At 35.0% G+C, this 21,287-nt stretch overlaps 1 protein-coding gene across 2 annotated transcripts; it reads right to left on the bottom strand.

Annotated features, from left to right (window-relative positions):
* Positions 1-818: 818 nt before the first annotated feature.
* LOC110113307 (protein SHORT ROOT IN SALT MEDIUM 1) lies at positions 819-20,103 on the bottom strand. Of its 2 annotated transcripts, none has more exons than XM_020845828.2 (23): positions 19,966-20,103; positions 19,491-19,598; positions 19,115-19,318; positions 18,264-18,566; positions 18,116-18,142; positions 17,942-18,006; positions 17,005-17,676; positions 16,858-16,903; positions 16,162-16,254; positions 16,005-16,060; positions 15,766-15,865; positions 13,345-13,559; positions 13,161-13,224; positions 8,913-9,089; positions 8,797-8,824; positions 7,405-8,696; positions 7,236-7,310; positions 7,061-7,135; positions 6,637-6,981; positions 1,948-2,160; positions 1,390-1,431; positions 1,248-1,310; positions 819-1,146 (listed from the first exon to the last, which is right to left on the bottom strand). In XM_020845828.2, exons 2-23 carry the CDS (start codon positions 19,566-19,568, stop codon positions 1,057-1,059), a joined length of 4,323 nt encoding a protein of 1,440 aa, XP_020701487.1. In that variant the 5' UTR covers positions 19,569-19,598; positions 19,966-20,103; the 3' UTR covers positions 819-1,056. The 2 variants fall into 2 exon arrangements, with proteins under 2 accessions (XP_020701487.1, XP_028554266.1); XM_028698433.1 differs by lacking the exon at positions 19,966-20,103 and adding an exon at positions 19,769-19,894.
* Between the last annotated feature and the right edge of the window lie 1,184 nt (positions 20,104-21,287).

Raw genomic sequence — 21,287 nt, 5'->3', positions numbered from 1 at the left:
GCTCGAGCCAACTCATGAGTCATCATGACTCGACCCCACGACACAAGTGGGCTGAAATGTTACTAGAAAACTCATCTTATTGAGCATGAATTTTAAAGCAATTTTGATTTTGATAATATCAAGAGAATCATGATCTAAAATACTAACTTATGCATACATTTAGTCAAAATAAAGATCATAGTGAGATGAATCCAACAAATCTAAAATCACTTAATTTTGAATTCTTGACATTTAAATACCTAAAAAAAGCAATTAAAAGGAGTTTTTTTATAGTGTGACATGGTTATGACAAAACTGGTGTGAATGACCTTAAAAAGAAATATAACTAAGCTTGGGAGGCCGATTCGAGGTGAGAACATTAAGACAAAGGCTTCATTTGGGATAATTTTTTTTAACTTTTTAAAATAAATTTATGTTATACTTAGAACATATTTTGCCAAGCAGTAAAAAAATCATCCAAAACAAAACCAAAATTAAAAAAAGTCATCAACAAAACCCCACATCACACAAGACCACCGCTCTATCAAAGAGATTATTCTGTGCGGAGTCCGAACGAGAAGAACCGTCCAAACTGTGAGTGTATACACTGTACAAACAATATTTACACTGATTTAATGCACACTATATACATAATGTGTACACTCACATATCCGAACAATTCTTCTAAACAATAAGCAAATGATTGTTCCCCAAATATCCGAAGTTCCTCAAAAAAGTCTTATTAAAGATGCAAACAGAAATACAGTGTGTCTTCCTAAACAATAAGCAAATGATTGTTCAATATGCTTTGCCAGTTTAACCTCTCACAGCTGAACCCCTTAGGCAAATAAAGCAGTAATTGCATAGATGAATCATGCGTTTGAACACATCATAATAATAAGAATGAAATAAATGTTTAGCCCTAAAATGTGTTTCAAGCAGTTTTTATGGCAGATTGTAGACTTCTATGTGCCAAAACATTATCATTATGTAGTAAATTCTGAAGAGAAAATATGCAAAGATGTGAGAATATCTAATAACAAGAGACTTCTTTTGTAGAACTAATCCTTACACGGTTCATAGATCCCTAATCCTCACAAGCTTCTTATAGAAAATCCGGTCATCTCTAGCAGAACTGCTTTCATACAGGGCACTCTGTACCAACTCCTGTAGTTCAACAGAAAATTAATGGAGTTATGGGCAAACAATGAGCCTGGTTTAACTAATTTCTGAAGAAAGTGAGTAGGAGATGGAGGCAATAATCTAACCTTGACGTCTCGGTGAGAAAGAAACTTGCCAAGGTCATGAAGTAAGCATCTCAAATCATCCATCTACAAACAGATCCAGCATTAACAAGCCAAGTAAAAATATATATTAAATAATAAACTAAGAAAGATTGAGATACAGTACCTTGATGTACCCAACTTTGTTATAATCGAAGAATCTGAAAGCCTGTTTCAAACAAAAATAATAAAAATAAATAAATAAAAATAAAAACTAGCAACACAATACAACAACAACAATAACATCAAGCCTTTATCCTACTACATGGGGTCGGCTACATGAATCTTTTTTCGTCATTGTGTCCTGTTAAAATTCAATTTCTCATTTAAATCTAATAAAGAAAGGTCATTTTTAATATTTTCTAACCAAGTCTTTTTAGGTCTACCTCTACCTTTCTTAACATAAGACAAATCTAAAATCTCTACTTTTCTAACCGGATCATTGGAAGGCCTCCATTTAATGTGACCAAACCATCTAAGGCGACTCTCTAATCTTATCTTCCACTGAAGCTACTCCAACCTCTTCACATATATGGTCATTTCGTATCCTATCTCTAAGGGTAAAGCCACTCATCCACCTAAGCATCCTCATCTCTGCAACACTTAACTTAGTAAAAACCAGCAACACGATATAAAATGCAAATCCTGTATCCAGGAATGAACATGCAGGACAAAAATATTTTACCTGTAGAAGTTCCTTGTCAACAACCTCATCCACCAAATCAGACTTTTCGGATGAAGGCTTTTTCTCATCCTTGCTCCCATTGCTGCTTTGTTCTTCCTTGGATTCAGTTTCTTTGGCGTTCTTTCGGCTAGAATCTTCCTTGCCTTGGTCATCCTTAGTTGGAACCTCAGATTTTGATTTGTTGTCAACTTCTTCAATCAAAACCTCCTCCACCTTCAAGAAATTTTGCAAATCTTGTCATTTCAAAAGATTGATTAGGTTTCACGGAGATGCGGATTCATAATCTCATACATTCTTGTAAACCAATGCAGATGACTAATAAAAAAATCAAATTAGCATTTCTAGAACTGAAAATGGATGGTGTGAAGCAGATTCAAGCTAAAACCTAATACAGTTTATATTCCGCATAATTTTTTTAGTTTTATATAGGAAATAGGAAATATACCAGGACAAGTGCACAGTCTTAGGCTTCGTTTGAGACTGCTTTTTGACTGTTTTTTAAAACTGCTTTTTAGTATAAAATTTTAAATTTTTGTATTAGAAAGTTGCTTTAAAAAGCAATAAGAAAGTAGTCCCAAACGAAACATTAACCTGATCTATCATGCATAAAAATACGCAACCTAAAGCCCCAGGGTAATTCTCTCTAACATAATATATTTCTATCGGTCTCATACTATTACTCCATACAAGAATCAAGTGTGGCAGCTAGATGACTTATTCCCACGGCTGGCCTAAAGGCATCCCCCCCCCCCCCCCCCACCAAATTCCTCTGTATAAATATTCAGTTTTATATATGAAATATATCTGGAATCGTACACATTATTATCAGATGGGTACAAGTCCAACGATTATCTATTATACATGCAAATACCCAACATCAAACCCTAGAAAGCACTCTATTCTCATTTTCTATTCCTATCCATCTAATTTAGTAAAGAATTGCAAGTTAAAACTCATTGTCCCCACGCAGTTGGTACAGCCAACACAAGTAATCCCAGTTATCCCAACCTTTTCTGCATAAAATCTTTTGCCAAAATAACATCACTATTGGGTGATCCAATACATGTGATTCCCACTCCACATAGACAGCCACCTCTTGGCTATCTTTTCCCTTTAATTGCTAAGGCCATTGTCCCTACTATTGGCTCCCTCGCTCTCTCTTACCCAAACATCTTATTGCAAACACCTTTTATGCATGATTTGATATAGGGAGGGTTTGTTTAGTAATTGGTATCTATTTGTTTTTTTTTCTTTTATTTTTGGATCATATTTGTTTTTTTTTTCATATTTGTATGCTTTTAATAGATGAGATTGTTTAGGGTTAGGGTTATCTGGATATTTGCTGAATTTTAGAGAGTTACTAAAGTTTGCTTGGGCTCTAGCCGCCAGGCGCCAGCTAAAGATTGGGAGAAACAGATCCTCCTCTCCAACTGAGAATCCACTATATCTAGTTCGTTTTATTTCATATTTTATCAATAAAAAGGACTATTTCTGATTATTTCTTCAAAATTCTTATCTAATCTGTCAACAAGGGGAATTCTTATGCCTATGAGTGTTTCATATCAATTTAGTATCAGAGCAGTGTTTAAGGCAATTTTGGGGCTGTTTGGGCCGATTCCAACAGCAATTTTTCTCCTTCAAACCGCTGTTTTTGATGTTTTTGGGGTGGAAATAACGATTTTTTAGTCCAACAAAAATCCAAGGACCTATGGTGGGCAGAAAGATGGAAGTATTGGAATGGGAGATCGAACAAATGAAATCTGAAATTTCAGATCTCCAAGCTCATGTTTCAGATTAAAAAAGTGAAATCTCAATCTCCATGAGAAGATCGACATAAAATTTTCGATCCATGAGGACATGTTGAAGAAATTACTTGAGGGACAAATCAAAACATCGCCATTGGAGGGGAGGGAAGCTGCCGACAGCAATGGAGGGGAGGGAAGCTGCCGACAACAAAGGAAGTGAGAACAATCCTAAGCCAATCTGACAAATGGAAGATCAAGAGATGGAGATTTTGGATGAAGCAAAAAAATGCCTCCCCTAGAGCCTATTCCTAGGGAGGAGTTAGGTAGAGGGTATGAAGAGAGGCGCGAGGGGATTGGGCATGGTGGAGGGGTGTTAATTTGAAAGGAGAGTGGCTGAGGCTGAATTTGAAAAGTGAGGACTTGATTATGATCGAAGGAGTCGAATTTGAAAGAAAGGTTGAATTTGAAGGCAAGGGCTTGATTATGATCGAAGAGGTGTTCAATTTGAAAGGAGATGTGCTGAATATGATAGAAGGGGTGTTGAATTTGATGGGAGAAGGTGGGCTTGTGATGAAAGGTTTGGGTGCGAGTGTAGAATGGATGATTGGCACAATTGGAGGGAACTATGCCCTTGAGTAATGGGAAACTTTGGAGGAAGCAAGGGTGACGGAGGAGATTTGAGAGAGAAAAATGAAGATGCATATTTTTTAGGGAGATGATGCACATGGGTGGATCTACAAGGTGGAGAAATGCTTTACTATCAATCTATTGACATAGGAGGAGAGATTGACGGCAACCAGGATGTGCTTGGAGAGGAAAGCGTTGGTATCATACCAGTGGAGGGATACCAGGCGACCCATACAAACTTATAGGGAGTTTTAAGGATTTCTTATTGGAATGTTTCTGAACCAGTCGAAGAGGGGACTTCTATGAGCAGTTCTTCGTCCGGATGCAAAAGGGGACAGTGGTGGAATACCATGAACAGTTTGAGCACCTATCTAGCAAACTGGACCAACTCCCAGAGATTGTACTAAAAGGGAACTTTATGAAATGGCTTAAACCAGATATTCAAAGAGAAATTGAGTGATGAGGTCTCGTAATTTGGGAGGGATATGGATCTAGCTTGGTTGAGGAACTGAGGCACCTAGATAGAGAGACGGAAGGCACATGCAGGATGACCACCACCTTTTTGGCACCCAAGGAGCCAACACCGAATACTCTTCGGGAGACCCAACGGAGAATTGTAGGTGAAAGACTTGGAGACAACTTCAAGAAGCTCACAGAAACAGAGTTATAAGAGAAAAGGGCTAAGGGATCTGTTTCAGATGTGAGGAGAGATATACACCAAGGCACAAATATAAGGACCGAGCTCTTCAAGTTCTCACCATTTTTTATAATGAGGAAGTTGAAGAATGAGACAACTTTCCACCTAGCAGACAATGTGGGTCTTTGGAAAGGGGTATTGGTAGACCAAAACCGGCCCAAGGAGGGCCGCCGGAACCAGACCTAGTGATAGTTTACTCTAAACGGCCAAGCCAGGAGCCAACCACCTTGTGGGGCCCATTGCTTGAAGAGGAAGGGGGAAATTTAGGCATGGTTGAATTAAAGAGGGGGTGGAGGCTAATTTTGTGGGCCCATTGCTTGTTTTGGAAGGGTTGTTTTAGGCATGATTTGATTTAGGGAAGGGTTGTTTAATAATTGGGATCATATTTGTATGCTTTAAATATATGTGATTGTTTAGGCTATCTGGATATTTGCTGAATTTTAGAGAGTTCTTAGGGTTTGCTTTGGCTCTAGCCACCGGCTAGAGATTGGAAGAGACAAATCCTCCTCTCCAATTGAGGATCCATTATATCATGTTCATTTTCTTTCATCTTTTATCAATAAGTATGTTTATTTATGGATATTTCTTTCAAATTATTTTCTAATTTGTTTTTGCCAGTGCTAAAGTTCGAATTCCAATTCAGCAAGGTAAATTCTTGTGCCTACAAGCATTTCCTATCAACACCATCTTTATGGATGCCGCCAATACCACCTCAAGGTAACTCTCACATCTCTATCAAGCATTTCCTATCAATGCAAGATTCATTCTCCTAACAAAACATGCAACGGACTTTCATTGGATTTAAAAAACTAACAAACCCTCGGGCACGTAAGCAAAACTGCTCTTTAAGCTCCCTTACCCTTAACACTATTTATAGGCCAACCATTTCAGTCCATCCTATACTCAATCATAAATCCAAAGGGTCAAACAGAGACCAAACATCGATCAACACAGACAGACCAAACATGATCAGCACATATTGGAACCTGAGTGGTTACAAAATCCAAATACAAGTTGGATAGAAGATATCAAGAGCCAAACCCAACCATCAGTCTGGCCTGAGAAATGAAACAAATGGAAACAAAAGACGGCATATGATGCGGAAAAATTAAGACCATAAATACAGGTAATGGAACTATAGCAAGTTAGGAAACAAATTGACTCTGAGGAGATTGCTCAGAAGATGATTGAAGGACCGCCATAGAAAAAGGACATAAAGACAACCCAAAAAGTGATTTCAGGAATATCAGATGAGGGGATAGAGTATAATCAGAATTTTTATGACATCATTATCTGAAATAAAATTTAAAATAATCAAAGACCAAGCACATTGCCACAACCCAAATTTATGATTTAAAAGAGTCCCAAAGACTTAAAATACTAAATGACTTATGTAAATATCAAGCCCAAATGAGATCCTCTCTAGGGAACGGCAAAAAAATCTTTTGATCAGCACAGTAAATATTGCACGATGCTTTGAGTTTTAGCACTCAGTTGCTTCATCATTCACACCAAATCAAGGTGATAAATATTTAAAAATAAAACAAATTTCAAAACTGGCTTGCAAAGACATTGAAAAGAACTCAAATAAGAGTGAATGACAAATAAGTAATCACTTGCCTCCAGAACTGCATCACTTGCAGTTGCAGCTTCCTCCACTTCCTCATACTCTTCATACATTTCTTCCAGATCCTCCTCTTCATCCAATTCATCAACATCTGACTTCTTCTCCTGATCAGATTTATCTACTTCAGTTGCTTCTTCATTCCTAGAATTGTTTTCATCATGATACTGATCTGTATGATCCTGTGCTCCAAGCTTGAGAGGCTCCTTTTCAGCATGGGACTTATCATTGATCTTTTGACGTTTACCTGAGGCTAACTTTGCTTCAATTTCTTTTTCATTTTTTTCTTCACGTAGTCTTTTGCGTTGTTTATGCTTAATAACAAACCTTTTCCGTAGTTTCTAGCATACAAAAACAACCACAAAATCACCACTAATTCATGCATGCAAAAATAAAACTTAATGCAAAATTATATTCTACCTCAAGAAATGATAGAATGCGGCATCCCATTTGGTACTGAAGCATTTCATTGAATGACTCGGCAAAAAGTGACAGCTGCAGAATAACATAATCAAGGGATATCCGAATGAAAATTACAAGAGCAATCAAATTCATTTACAAGGATTTATGTGAAAAAGATAATGTAAAAAAGAACCTCAAAAGTTGATTCTTCAGTGTCCTTGTCATTGTACTCCAGCAGTCCAGCCAATGAAAGGGACAGTGAACGAACCTGTATTAATAAAATCCAAATTAGTTTGACATTTCCTAGACTAAGCACTAGGACAAGTACAAAAAATTCAAAGTTAAAACATAATTTAACATACTTTCGATCCCTTAGTCCTCTTGGTCTTTAGAAACAATCCTGGTTGTTTAGGAGGTTCGTCAGGCTTCACTTTTTCCTTTGTTTCTTTAGATGATTTGTTCCTAGTATCATGCTTGGCATCTTTTTCCTTTGCGTTTTTATTCCTCTTCTCTTTATCATGTCTTGATCCCTCCCCTTTATCATGCCTTGATCCCTCCCCTTTATCATGTCTTGATCCCTCCCCTTTGGCATTGCGTGCATCTTTTTCAGAATCTTTGAGCTTTGGGGCCTCCAGTTCGCTGTTAGTTGAAACATGTTTTTCAGTTTTGGAAACTTTATCCATTCGAAGCACCTTTTTATCATCAGTGGCCTCATTAGTTTTCTTTTCATCTTTTAGCTTACTTTCAGCAAGACTTGATTCGGACAGGTCATGCTCTTCCTTTACTATTTGCAGATCTTCCTCTTTGATGTTTTTTAGCACAGAAGTTTTACTTTCTGCTTGCACGTCTTTTGCAAGGTCAGCTTCAGATTTGACTTCAGTGGGTACAACTTTTTTCTTTATTACCCTTCTAATAATTCTTTTCTTACCAGCTACCTTGGCGACAGAAGTCTGCTGAGCAGTATCCACTGTCAATCCTTTATCATTTTTAGCTTTTTCTTCCTGAGATTTTATATCTTGTTCCGTACTCTTCTCTGTAACATTATTATCTTCCACTTGAGAAGATTTTCCTACAGCAACCTTTCTAACAACTCTTTTTCTAACAAAAGTCTTAACTTTTTCAGGTTCAGCTATACTATCGTTTATTAGAGCAATGTTTTCTTGGCCAGTTTGTTTGTTTTCAATGTCTTTTTGAGCCTTGTCATCCTGTTTGGCAACAGTCTCATCAATAGCTGAAGTTTCTTTCTTATCAACAGTCTTCCCTTTAACAACCTTCCTGATAATTTTCTTCTTTGCTGGCTTCTTAACTTCAACTTTTGGATCAGAGGAAGCCAGATCCAAGGCTTTCTTATCATCAGTTCTATCATCGCCAACCATTGCTTCATCATTCTTCTCAGTGGAAGTTTCAGCTAATTCAGGTAATTTTCGTTTCTGTTCACTTGAATTTTTGAAATCATCACCCTCATCTTTAGTTTCCTCAACTTTGCTTATCTTCTCAACTTTAATTGTCCTGTCATCAACTTGGCTAATCTTGTCATCTTTACTTGACCTGTCATCAACTTTGCTAATCTTGTCATCTTTACTTGACCCGTCATCAACTTTTCCAGTTTTCATGGTAGTGGCAGTCTTCTTAGACTTGCTAGAACCATGATCACCTAAAGATTCCACGATATTATCTTCCTCAAAAATTAAAACTCAACAGAAAGAGTTAACACAGCAATAATTAAATTGGTGGAAAGCCAATAAAAACTCTACCTTGTATGGACTCCTTTTCACTTGATTTCTGTATTAGCAGAGAAACAGAAGCTCCAATTATATGATACCATGAATAACAAAGTTATTAGAAAAGTTTAAAGAATATGTTTTAGAACCTTTTCTTTCTTTGAAGCTAGTTCCTTCTCCCTCTCCACAATCTCCTTTCGGTAAGCAAGCCACGTAGATCGCCAGGAATCTAATGAAGGTAGGCATTCCAACAGGTCCGGAACAAATAAAACAGTGATTTCTTTAAAACTAGACAACCCATCATTACCAATCCTGTTGTAGTGTATCTGTCAATGATTTAAAATTAGGAAACAAAAAACATACCCAGTACAATTAAACGTAAGGCTAGTTTCAAAATCAGGATGGAACTCCTTTATTGTTGGTGTCTAATAATATGAGTTAGAGTTATCAGCCACAAAATTGATCAAAAGAAGCTCAAAAAAAATGTAGTGAATCATGAAAATTGTCAATGATGCAAACTAGAATAAAACCTTTTCCGAATGATAAATTATTATTTATTCAATTAAAATGGAGTCATACTTGAGGCATACATACTTTTACCAATATTTTTCATCTTATAATGCAGATGAACCATACTGAGTTACTGACCAAGAAAAACTGAAAAAGTACTAAAGAATTCTGTATACAAGTGAAATCAGTTTTCAAATTCTTTTTTATTTTATTTTATTTGTACTGACAAGGTTTTATCATTTGGACTTCGATAAACTTAACATATTGAAAATCACCTCTATATAATAATCTATTGAAGCTTGAACACCTTGTTTAAGAAATGTAACAAGTTTCACAATATATATTTACCTAAAGGTTGGTATGTTGTCCATAGCTTTGACACTTTTGTTCACCAATATTAGTTTCTGCTCATTTAACTTTAAACACATTAAGCTTTGTCCACCAAATGTATTATGGCCACATTTTTCATCTTCTATATTCTAGTTAAACTGCGCAAGTGCCCACAATTTTAATTTACATAAAAAATATATCAGAATCCTAATTCCCAATTTAAGATAAAGTCATGCGTTCTAATGCGTGAATTAGCTATGATTTTAGAGAAAATCTAAGGCATTAGTACGCCAATTAAATTCCCATGCAGTAATAACAAAGAATTATAAAGCAACAATCTCATGGAAAAAAAAACTTCCTCAAACAAAAAAGACTAAACAACAATAACAACATCAATTCTTTATTCCATTAAATGGAGTCGGCTGCATAAATCCCTTTTCCTCATTGTGTCATGTTAAGAGTCAAATTCTTATTTATATCTAATAAAAATATATCATTTCAAAGATTTTCTAACCAAGTCTTTTTAGGTCTACATTTACCTTTCTTAACATAAGCCTAATCGAATACATTAACTCTCATGACTGCAACACCAAAAGGCCGACGTCTAATGCGTCCAAAACATCTAAGGCGACTCTCTCTACTCTTATCTGCCACTAGAGCCACTACAACATTTTCACATATATACTCGTTTTGCATTTTGTCTCTAAGAGTGAAGCCACTCATCCACCTTAGAATCCCCATCTCTGCTACACTAAACTTAATTTTATACTTCTCTTTTAATGGTCAACATTATGCGCCATAAAGTATTGCAAATCTCACCACTATCTTATAGAATTTTCCCTCAAGTTAAAGGGATACTTTTCTATCACACAACAAGCCCTATACATTCCTCCACCTAAACCATCCAATTTGAATTCTAATAATAATACCCCCATCTATTTCACCATCATTTTGGACAATATACCCAAGATATCTAAAACATATGCTCTTATTTATGACTTGATCGTCCAAAGTCACAATCCCCCCATTAGATCTATTAGCAATAAAATTACAATTTATGTATTCGATTTTGGATCTACTCAAACGAAAACCTTTAGACTCTGAGGTTGATCTCCATAATTCAAGTTTTCCTTCAACTCTCTCTCTAGTCTTATCAACAAGAAGAAAATCATCAGCAAAAAGCATACACCAGGGCACATCCTCTTGCAAATATTTTGTAAGAACATCCAAGACTAAAGCAAAAAATATGGGCATAAAGATTATCCTTGGTTAATCCAACTGAAATAAGAAAATACTTGGTCAAACGATCATGTGTTTGAACATAAGTAATAGCTCTTGCATACATATCCTTAATGAATTAAAATATAAGCATTAACTCATTTATTTCCTAGAAATCTCCAAGCACTTCTCTAGAAAATTTATCATATTCTTTCTCTAAATCAATAAATATCATATATACACCCTCCTTCTTCTCACTATACTTCTCCATCAACCCTCTCAATAAATGTATATCTTTCATAGTAGACCTACCCGGCATGAATCCAATTTGATTTTAAGAAACATTAGTATCACAACATAACTTATGCTCAATAACTCTCTCATGTAGTTTTAATATAACACATTGACTTAATTCCTCTATAATTCGCAAACACTTGTGCATCACTTTTATTAATAAAAATAGGAATCACACTCCTCCAATAATCTGACATCTTTTTAGTCTTTAAAATAATATTTAAAAGTTTTGTTGTAAGCCAAGAAATTCCTTCATCTCCTATATTAGAATATCATTAAGTACAACGGCTTTTCCATGCTCCATTTTCTTTAATGCCTCTCTAACTTCAGTTTTACTAATACAACGATAAAAAGTAAAATCTCTATTTTTATTTGAAGTGCTAAGGTCACTAAAATCAATCATATTCTCACAATCTTCATTGAAAAGCTCATCAAAACATCTCCTCCATTTTTGTTAAATATGCTCTTCTAAAGCATTTTTTAAACTTCATATTTAATGCACTTCACTTGAATTAAATCCTTAATTCTCCTCTCTTTGCTTGACTATCTTATACATATATTTTCGCCCTCCTTAGAATCTAATATATTATACGAATCATTAAAAACTAAATTATTGTATTAATTTCTTAGACTCCTCGCAGACCTCTTTAAATATTTCCCAATTTTCTGAATTTTATATCCTCATCTTTCGCCCTCTTTATATATCTAACCAAAGTGGATTATGATGGAACATATATTCAAGGAAACACTTAATAAGCAATGGTTTGTTTACAACTCCCATCATAAATTAACTCTATTTTGAGAAGATTTATTCCAAATTACACCTTTTTCCACATTTTCTTTAGACTGAAATAAATACATTTCAGGTACTATTACATGTTTTAAGTTTACGTTGCCCATATATCATAAAACTTGAAAAATAATTTTCAAGAAGCATACAGTTTGTTACTTTGGAACTAATTATAGCTTAGTTAAGAAGCTAAGGCCTTCTTGATATGATTTTAGTTCACGGTTTGATTAAGCCAACAACCTTTTTCCATTTTCAAAATTAAACTTAAACTCAAAACTACAATAGAGGACATATTATCATGCCATCATCTTGATTAGAAAGTAATTAAAAATCTTTAAACTTCATCAGTCGTGATTTATTGACAATTAAACATTCAGTGCTCTCTGCAAAGAGAATATACCATGCATTCTCATACTTCTGTAATTTTAGTTAATAATAAGCTTATTTGTCAAATGCTGAAAAATTAAAATGGTTTTTCATTAAATGAACAGTTTAATGACTTCGAAGCTGAGATTAGCTTATCTTGGATGATGAAATATCCTTGATTCGAATCTAGTATATAGTTTCAATTAGTTTTTCATTAATTTATGTTACAAGTTTTATGACACGCCATGTTTGTTTTCAACTACAAAATAACTCAGTCAAATTTTAAGTAAAACTCTTCTTTTCTCTTAAAGTATAAAATCTTCAGCTTTAGGCCACGATAGTATTTTTAAATAGCTTATGAATGTTCCTACACAAGTAACAATTAAGAATTAAAAAAAAGAGTTCGTTGGCAATTCAATGCTTTGACACTAATGCATTGGTTTGCTAGAAAAGTTGACTGCGTCGTTCTGCACACCTCTTTAACAAAAAAACCAAATAACTTGCTAATTTGAAGACCAAAGGGCAGATAATAGCGTCTCAAGATCCTTACCATTGGAGAACAATATTAAGCGCAAAAACCTAAATAAAGATTGTATAAACATCATGATCCTAACGATAAGTGATACAATGTTAGAAATAAAAATTAAAAGAGAATAAAAAGGTGATTGAATTCAATAGAACTGTGCAAAGTTTCAAAAGAAAGAAGTCTATCCTAAGCTCTGATAATAAATGAGTTTTTAATACTATGAAATGGCAAAAAAAAAAAATTACCCAAAAGAGAAATACAGCACCAAGACATTTAGCAAATAAAATTAAGATTAGGCAACATGCAAGAACTACATGATCATTTACTAGCACACAAAAAAAGGGAAAAAGAAAAGAGGAGAACCTCAAGGAAAGGGTTCCAGTGTTGACAGTTCTGTAAATCAAGTTGAGTTATATCCTTAACATATCTGCAAAGATATAGCCTACTATTTAGTTGAACAGGCAAACAGCTGCAACTAAAAACGAATTGAAACAGTAAAAGGTTTTTTTTTTTTTTTTTTCATTACAGGAATATAAGTTTTAATCACCTCTTAGCTGTTTGGATCAGCGAAGAACCATCAATTGATGGCTCGGCACCATCCAATGTCTCTTTCCACTGGCCTCCAATAGCCATAAATGAATGTTCCTTCTTTAGAATAGCAAACCTCAAGAAGTTGTTTAAGTGAATTAGCCTGTCATCAGAACTTTTATCAGAGCACAACTCGTCCAGAGTATCACTGTTGACCCCACTCATCAGGATAACCTGCCGAAGGAATTCAAACATATATACAAAAGATTTCACATAAGATATTATAACAGCTTATAATCAGATATTTGACAGGTTTAATCAAGCTGATAATTAAATTAAGGCTATTGAATCTAACACAAGCAAACCCGGAAAAAGTGCAATTTCATCATTACCGCAAAATGAAATGTCATTCATGTTAATCCGGAAAGAACCTATATACTGCCTTAGGTGTCATTAGCTCAAGTAAAAGCCTAAGTTGGATCAGGTAAGTAAATATAACCACCCCACTGATTGTTTATATGGTATATTTAATTACACAAATAGCATGCAATATGCTTTAAAGTAAGAAAATATATTATGACTTTCATCCTCATTATTCAATTTTTATTCAAAAAAGATAGTAAAATCAATAGTCTCCCATCACTCTTCAACTTCAATGTCCTCCAATATGTCCTTTTCAGCAATAGGTTTAATCTTCTCTTTTTTCAAGGCAAGGGACCCAAGTAAATTCTTTCATATGAATATCCTTAACACGATTTCTTTGTTGATTTTCTCATGCTGAGCAAAACTTTCTGCTTTCCATCAACAGAGATGCTTTCTCATCGATTTTAAAAGAGTTTCACATGTATGCCATTCACTGTTTTTCATTGTAAGCATGGCATGCCACAGTTATCATCCCATTTGTAATGTTTGTTTAAGTTAAACATTTGTAAACTGTTTCAGTGAAATTCTTTTTAGTTAATAAATGGAATACGTAGAATAAACTATTAATTTGCAAACACAATCCACAAGTGAGAGGTATAATCCACAGCTTGTGTTTCCCTTGCTCTTCATGCTAAAGGGGAGCAAATCACTGTTAACCCATTAATCTTCTTATAATATTTCTTCGTAATTTTCGCATGCAAGGGTTTTCTTATCAATTTTTAGAGTTCTTTGGAGAATCTCAACAATAACATCAAGCCTTTGTTCCACTATGTGGGGTCGGCTACATTAATCATTTTTCTCGATTGTGAACTTCGGAGAATGACAATAATATTTTTTATGTTGGCAAGTAGAATGAAAATGGTTCTAGAGAAGTGATTATATTCTCAGAATTATGAAGAACAAATTTTAATTTATGCAAACAAACTCTTTTCAAATCCTTACCAAGACCTGCTAATTTGCATTAGTAGGAGCTCTATGCACCAAGTTGCTATAATTATCTTGTTAGTTTTCATGTGTTTGAGTTGAGCCTTTGTAAATTATTTCAATGAAATATTCTCTTTGTTAGCAAATGGAAGATTATGGAAATATATTGTCAATTCGCAAACACATGTACGAAAACTTCTTTGGTGAATGTTAGTTCTTAGAAATTTTGCAATTTGTGACTTTATTAACTTGCAATGAGTGATACGTGCTTTGGTATAAGCCTAATTGTTAATGTATTGCATTAACTAAAATTAGATAAAAAGGATCATTTAATAAAAGATATTTTACATTCACCAGCAGAGTAACAACCATAGTAATATTCAATTCCCCGTCCAATATAGCCTCTTATGTCATAATTAATATTAATGTAAATATGTTATTTAACTCCACAACAAGAACAATTGAGGCTTCATTTGTCCGAGCTTCCACTGGTGTGATATGCTATGGATGATAGTTAACCATCATCACATTATCATCATTAGACTTATCCAAACTATTTGGGGTCAGCATTATGAATCTTCATTTCTCAATTATTATTATTGAGTATTATAAATAATGTGGCAACAAAAAAGAATTTAGATTGCCCCTGACCTGTAGATTATAAGAACCCTTTGGTGAACATTGCAGAAGCACTTTGCACACTTAAAAAAAAACAACAAGCAGGAAGAGTAGTATTGCCCGGCAAACAACCACATTAAAATTTCCTATTTCCCATAATTATCAGTTGGCAATGATTTGTTGATAATAGATACATCTTTCAAATTGGCAAACCAACTGTGAAGACTTTAAGAGCAGTACACATGCTTAAAAATTCATAACAAAAATTTACAGATAAATATGACCAAGGATGTTTATGAGGATTCATAGAAAATCAAGCTAATAAAAATCATCTGGAGCTTATTTACAAAGGACAATGAATTACGCACAAGACAGAGAAGAAGAACGTGGTTTATTACATCCTGCTCAAAATAAGAGATGATATAAAACAAAAATTAACAAACAAGGGACTTCAGAATTTTCAAATTGAACTTACCTTTGCATTCCAAACTATATTTGTGCTTTTAGATGAGTCTTCCACAGGAGCCAACCCCAGCTCCTCGCTTTTGTTATCTTCAATAAAATCATGCTCAAAGCTGCCAACTCATAGAAGAACAAGTTGAATAAAGTAGCAACAAAGCAGCCAGAGGAATGTTGGTGCAGTAATCAAATTTGTTGTACGAACTATATAGGCTTAAAATTTAAATGAAAGATGGCACTTCTTAAGCTAAGTACCTGACAGGAGTATGCAGTGAAAGATGTAGATTCTCATTTGGCCATTTCAAAACAACCTAATTGTATATAAAAACAGTGAATGATAACATAGCTAATATGTGATCACAAGAAAGTATGAGGAAGCTGTGATCAAAAGATTCAAGGAAACAAAGCAGACCTTTGTAAATTCAGGAGATACTGATAACCTAGGATATCTCTTATTTATGGACAGATAATCCCTTTCAGCTTCAAGCAAGGAAAATGGAAAGACCTGCAAAAGAACACTCTCAAATCATTCATCAAAAGTTGACGGACCATTTCAGTGCCTATCATTTTATTCTCCTGATTTAAATAAATGAATTTGATGGTTTGATGCAGAAAGAAATTTCTTGCCAACTTGCAAAGTAAGGATTACCATACATAACACCGCAAATTAAATATGTATGTTCAAGTAAAAGGGGAAAAACCATGTAACAAGTAAAATATCAAATCCACTAATTTTTTTTCCATGAGAACTTAATGTAATGTTGCAGAATATAATTAGCAAGATGAATGCTTGTGTTACAAACAAGATGAGATCATGTATAAGGAAAACCAGCGGTAGAAAAGGCCTCAAAGCAAATAAAAGATGAGATGGCATTCATTAGCAACATCAATAGAGTAAACTGTTAATTTCAAGATACAAAGCTGGTCACAACAAAAAGAAAGGACATGCAGAAAATTTGAGTCAAAGGAAAACCTCCACAGAGAAGCCAAATGGAATATGAAGAAATGGAGGATCCAGAAGTCAAGAAAGCAGGATGTATCAAGATCTCCCAGGTTTAAAAATATTCCCAAAAAAGTATTTCATGAAACTCAAAAATCCTGTTTTTACCTTGCAAACATATTCTCTCTTTTTTTCTTTAACAGGTGAGCGATGCCTTCATCATAGAAGAGGAAATAGTTAGTTTTGAAAGCTGCACTACAAAAGCAGCAACCTACAGGTAGCTACCTCCAGTTACAAAGAAGTAATTAAGTCCACCTATGCGCAGCTTCCCGACGTGGCGTGACTCGACGAGGTGAACTTCGACGTGGTGAAGAGCGACGAGGTGAGATATGGCGCGACCTCTCATCCCTTTTTGCAGAAGAAGCTCGGCGATCTTTAGAAGCTCTAGGTGGTGTTCTCTCCCGCCTTGAATCCAATCCACGCCTATGATCTCGTTCTCTTTCCCTGTCACGGCGATCTCTTTCTCGTTCTCTATCTCTTTCACGTTCACGATCCCTTTCACGTTCCTTCTCTCGTTCCCTCTCCCGCAACATATCTCTAAGTCGCTCCTCTTCACGTATATCAAGTTCTCGACGAAATGCATCTCTATCATCCTTCCGTTCAGCTCCAAGATTTAGACGATCACGTGAAATAATGCTCCCTTGGTAGTCAGATACAGCAGAACCATGAAGGCCTTTACCTGACATATAATCACGCCCTGGGGGTAAACTCACGCCATAAGTAGCATTTGACCCTTGAGCATAGATGAGATCATCAATATTCCGCCTTGGAGCTCCTAAAATTGAAGTTGAATGTGGTGCACCATACTGAGAACTGCCAAGAATGGGTAAAACATGTGGATCTACATCCATTCTTCCACCATATGAACTAAATTCTTGAGAACCAGGATGAATAGGTGCAGCTCTTGCTGCAAGATATTCAGCTTGTCTGCCAGAAATGTATATTATTGTCATGGAACTGAGAAATGTGCATGTCTATTTATTAAGAGAAAAAGAAATTAACCCTTAGTTGCATTACTAGAAAGAACATGTTAAAATAACATCACAACAAAAGAAAATGCATAGAAATATTGGCCAGAAATAGGAAGAACCACATCATAGACTGCATCAAGCAGCTATCAGCCATATATTATTTCCTTTCTCTCCTCTAAACTGAGTAGGTTTACTAAGAGATGAACAGAAAATTTGTATACCTCACATCAAGGCCAGGATGCAGTGACTGAGCCTTCATAATTTGTTGCTGTCGTAGCAATGATGCCTAAAAAAATAAAAACTGGATCATCAACGCTTTACATGATAAAAAATAATAATAATAAGCATAAACTTTTTTCATAGCATCCTTCCCGTTTTTATGTGACAAAGCTTACCTGCTCCATATGATCATGTATATCAGTCTGCATCAGTTAATAAGAAAGGAGTTATTAGTAAGAGGATTAAAAAAAATAGCCCCTACTGCAAGGAATAATAAAACAGAAGAAATTAGCAGGAAAAGTATAAAGGTTTAAGACAAGAAACCTGATGCTGATGGCTGAGCGAAGCAGAATCAGTATATCGTCTAGCTTGATCACTCTGCAAATCCCTTCCAGTATAGGCACCTTCTCCATAAGCTCTCCTGTCAATTGCATATTCAGGATTTTTTGCTCCAGGAAACTGATCTCCCCTCTGGGCATATCCACGATTAGAGGCTGAAAGATAGTCATCACTAAAGCCTGAGCCAAGAGCTCCTGCTGAATATTTGGATGACTCTGCTAATGGAGAAGGATAAGCTGCCCGACCTTTAAGGCTTGAAGAAACCGCTCCTTTGCTGCTCGCTCCAACCTAAAATGATAAGTTTGGTAACATTAGTTCACATGCTTCTGAAAGCAATAATATACCGAGGTTTACTCATGTTAATATAACACATAGATGCAAATAAGCACAAGTAAAAGATGTGCCGTCAACAATCTGGAACTAACAGATAAAGCGATATTCCAAAGGAAACTTGTAAATTACATTAGCCAAGCATTACGAAGGGATACTTCAGCTACAAAAGAAATAGCAAAAGACACACAACACAGAACAATTAGCAAACAATTCAAATTCAAACACCAAGAACAAGCAACAGGAAAGAACATTTGCAACAAAAAAAAAAGAAAAAATATGTCATTTCTATTATGTTAGTTGCAAAATTCTACGAGGCACCAGATGAGCACACAAGGGTGGAATGAATCCAGAGTAATTTACATCGGAAAGATGAAATATGATTGTATGAAAGATTTATATGATTAAAAACACGTATTGCACTACAGTTAAAAAGGGCTGGCAATGGAAGACAGGGCATTATGTTACTTGTTAACGAAAAAAGTGGATGTCTCCTAAACTACAACCTGTTGTCCACTGCTCAATGCAGCCGAGCCATAGACAGAAGCATAAGGCCCTCCATATTGAGCTGCTTGTGTAGGATGGCTCCGATATCCGGTTGCATCTGTTTCTTGGGACATACCCATCATTGAAGCCTGGCGAGATGCCAGGGTATGTTGATTTCCCAGTTCAGGACCAGCAGCAGGATTACCGGAGAAACCAGTTCCAGGCTGAAAAGCAAAAGCAGAAAATGTCCAAAATGAAGGAAACTTATTCTTTCTATTTATTCTTGATGAGGTAACAAAACAATTACAACACCAGATCGGGTAAAATTAAAAATCAAAACAGAAAAAAAAATGATAGAGATGAAAACCGACAGAACTTGAAAGTAAAACAACTTACAAGTTGACCATAAGCCTGTTGTGCAGCAAAATTTTGCTGCCCAGTAAATCCACCACCACCACCCTTTGACGGGTACATTTCCTATTTCTTAAGCAAAATCAAACAAACCTGCACTCACAAACAATCTTATTTTCAAGATTTTAAAAAAATGAACTAATTTATCAAACAATCAATGAAAAACACAATCCCGTCAATTAAAAACTGCAAATTTGAGAGAACGTGCAAAGTGTTTCAAAAAGCAAACTGGGGTTTCAACAAGTCTATGACAGAAGACCTACAAAAAAGAGGAAAAAAACTCTAGCAGATCTCGAATTCTCCAACCGACAAAATAAAGGAAGCCATCGTATCGCACAGTCACTTGTCCCAAATAAAACCCTAAATGACCTGAACACAAGCTCTACAATCTACCAAACAAAGAGAGCCTCAAAAAAACACGATGGCTATTGAAAACGGAAAGAGGAAGCCAGGAATTTACCTTAAAGAGAACACCAAAATGTAACAATGGATGTCACGAAACGAAGAGAAGGGGATCAGGACAACAACGGATGAGATGACGCGGTGGAAAGAGATATATTGTGCGGGTTTTTAGTGAGCGCAGATGGGCAATTTATAAAGCTAGGGTTTGTGAAACCACTCTGGATCTACGAGATCTGACGGTTCCCGAATCGTTCTTCTGCAGGAGATTAGCGATCCGACGGATTAGATAATTATGATTCATGCAAGGCAAATACCGTCTATGTTTTTTATATATATAGAAAATTCATTAATATATAATTTATTTAAAATATAAATATTTAAATGTGATAGAAAGCCAAAAGTGTTATATAAATAAATATAAAAATTTTAACATTAAATATGTGAATACATCAGAATTATATAGTAAGCATATATATTTCTTTTATTGAAGAAATGTATATATATAGCACTCTAAATTCATCATTTACATATTTTACATTAAATTTTATTATTTACATATTTACCATCCTCTTTTAACTTTGCTAATAAATAAATCTTAGACCATGACAAAGCAAAAGATAATATGGATGAGGAGATGTACTCATGGGCGGAGGGAGGGGGGAGGGCAACGGTGGGCAAATGCTCCCCAATAAAAAAAAATTGCTTACGAGAAGAGTAAAAAGTTGATAGTTGCACATTATAGTAACTCTTGTAAAAAATTGTCAGCTTTTATTTTATTTAGTACAGGCTTTTTACATTTCAAGTATTCAATCCACTTTCTACTCATACCATGCAATACTTAAAGCTGTAGAGCGAGAAAGACTAATGGGGTAAAATATTGAAAGGGAGGGAGCAATGACTTTCCATTGTGGAAAGAATGATGAAAAGAGATTTTGACGTAGAGTTACAGGGCTATTTGATTAATTATTTAAATATTTAACTATTTAAATATGATTTTATTAAAATGTTTATAGTTAACTAACTATTTTATTATCTAATATTAATGATTAAATATTAAATCCACCCAATTATGTAATTACTTTTGCACTGCTAATGATTTAATTAATTACTGTGAAGGGTTTTGCTTTTTCTCGCTTTTTTTGTGCAACGGAAATGCTGCAGCCGCGCACTCATGACAGTGTACCCAACTAAATCAATACTATGTATATTCGGCTCCTCTTTTCACTTTCATACTAAAGCTAAAACTGAAAGCCCAAAGGGACTTAAGGTCATTGTTTCAGTGGCTTAATAGAGCAGCAATTTTGCCAATGAGAAATCCTGCTCTAATTTGTGTAATTCTTCCATTTAAAGCTATATAATAATCCCAAAAAGCCACCAACA

This window comes from Dendrobium catenatum, unplaced genomic scaffold (genome assembly GCF_001605985.2).
Source record: "Dendrobium catenatum unplaced genomic scaffold, ASM160598v2 fragScaff_scaffold_1086, whole genome shotgun sequence".
Lineage (NCBI taxonomy): Eukaryota > Viridiplantae > Streptophyta > Magnoliopsida > Asparagales > Orchidaceae > Dendrobium > Dendrobium catenatum.
Note: the sequence above shows the minus strand (reverse complement) of the source record. Positions and strands in the feature narration are given on the sequence as shown.

Bases quoted from the DNA above. Each gene is read 5' to 3' on its own strand.
- LOC110113307 (XM_020845828.2), bottom strand. From the start codon at position 19,568: ATGTACCCGTCAAAGGGTGGTGGTGGTGGATTTACTGGGCAGCAAAAT. The intron at 13,225-13,344 runs GTGATTAAAACT...ATATCTTTGCAG, and splicing joins CTGATCCAAACAGCTAAGAG to ATATGTTAAGGATATAACTC. The intron at 8,697-8,796 runs GTAGAGTTTTTA...TGGAATCTTTAG, and splicing joins TGAAAAGGAGTCCATACAAG to GTGATCATGGTTCTAGCAAG.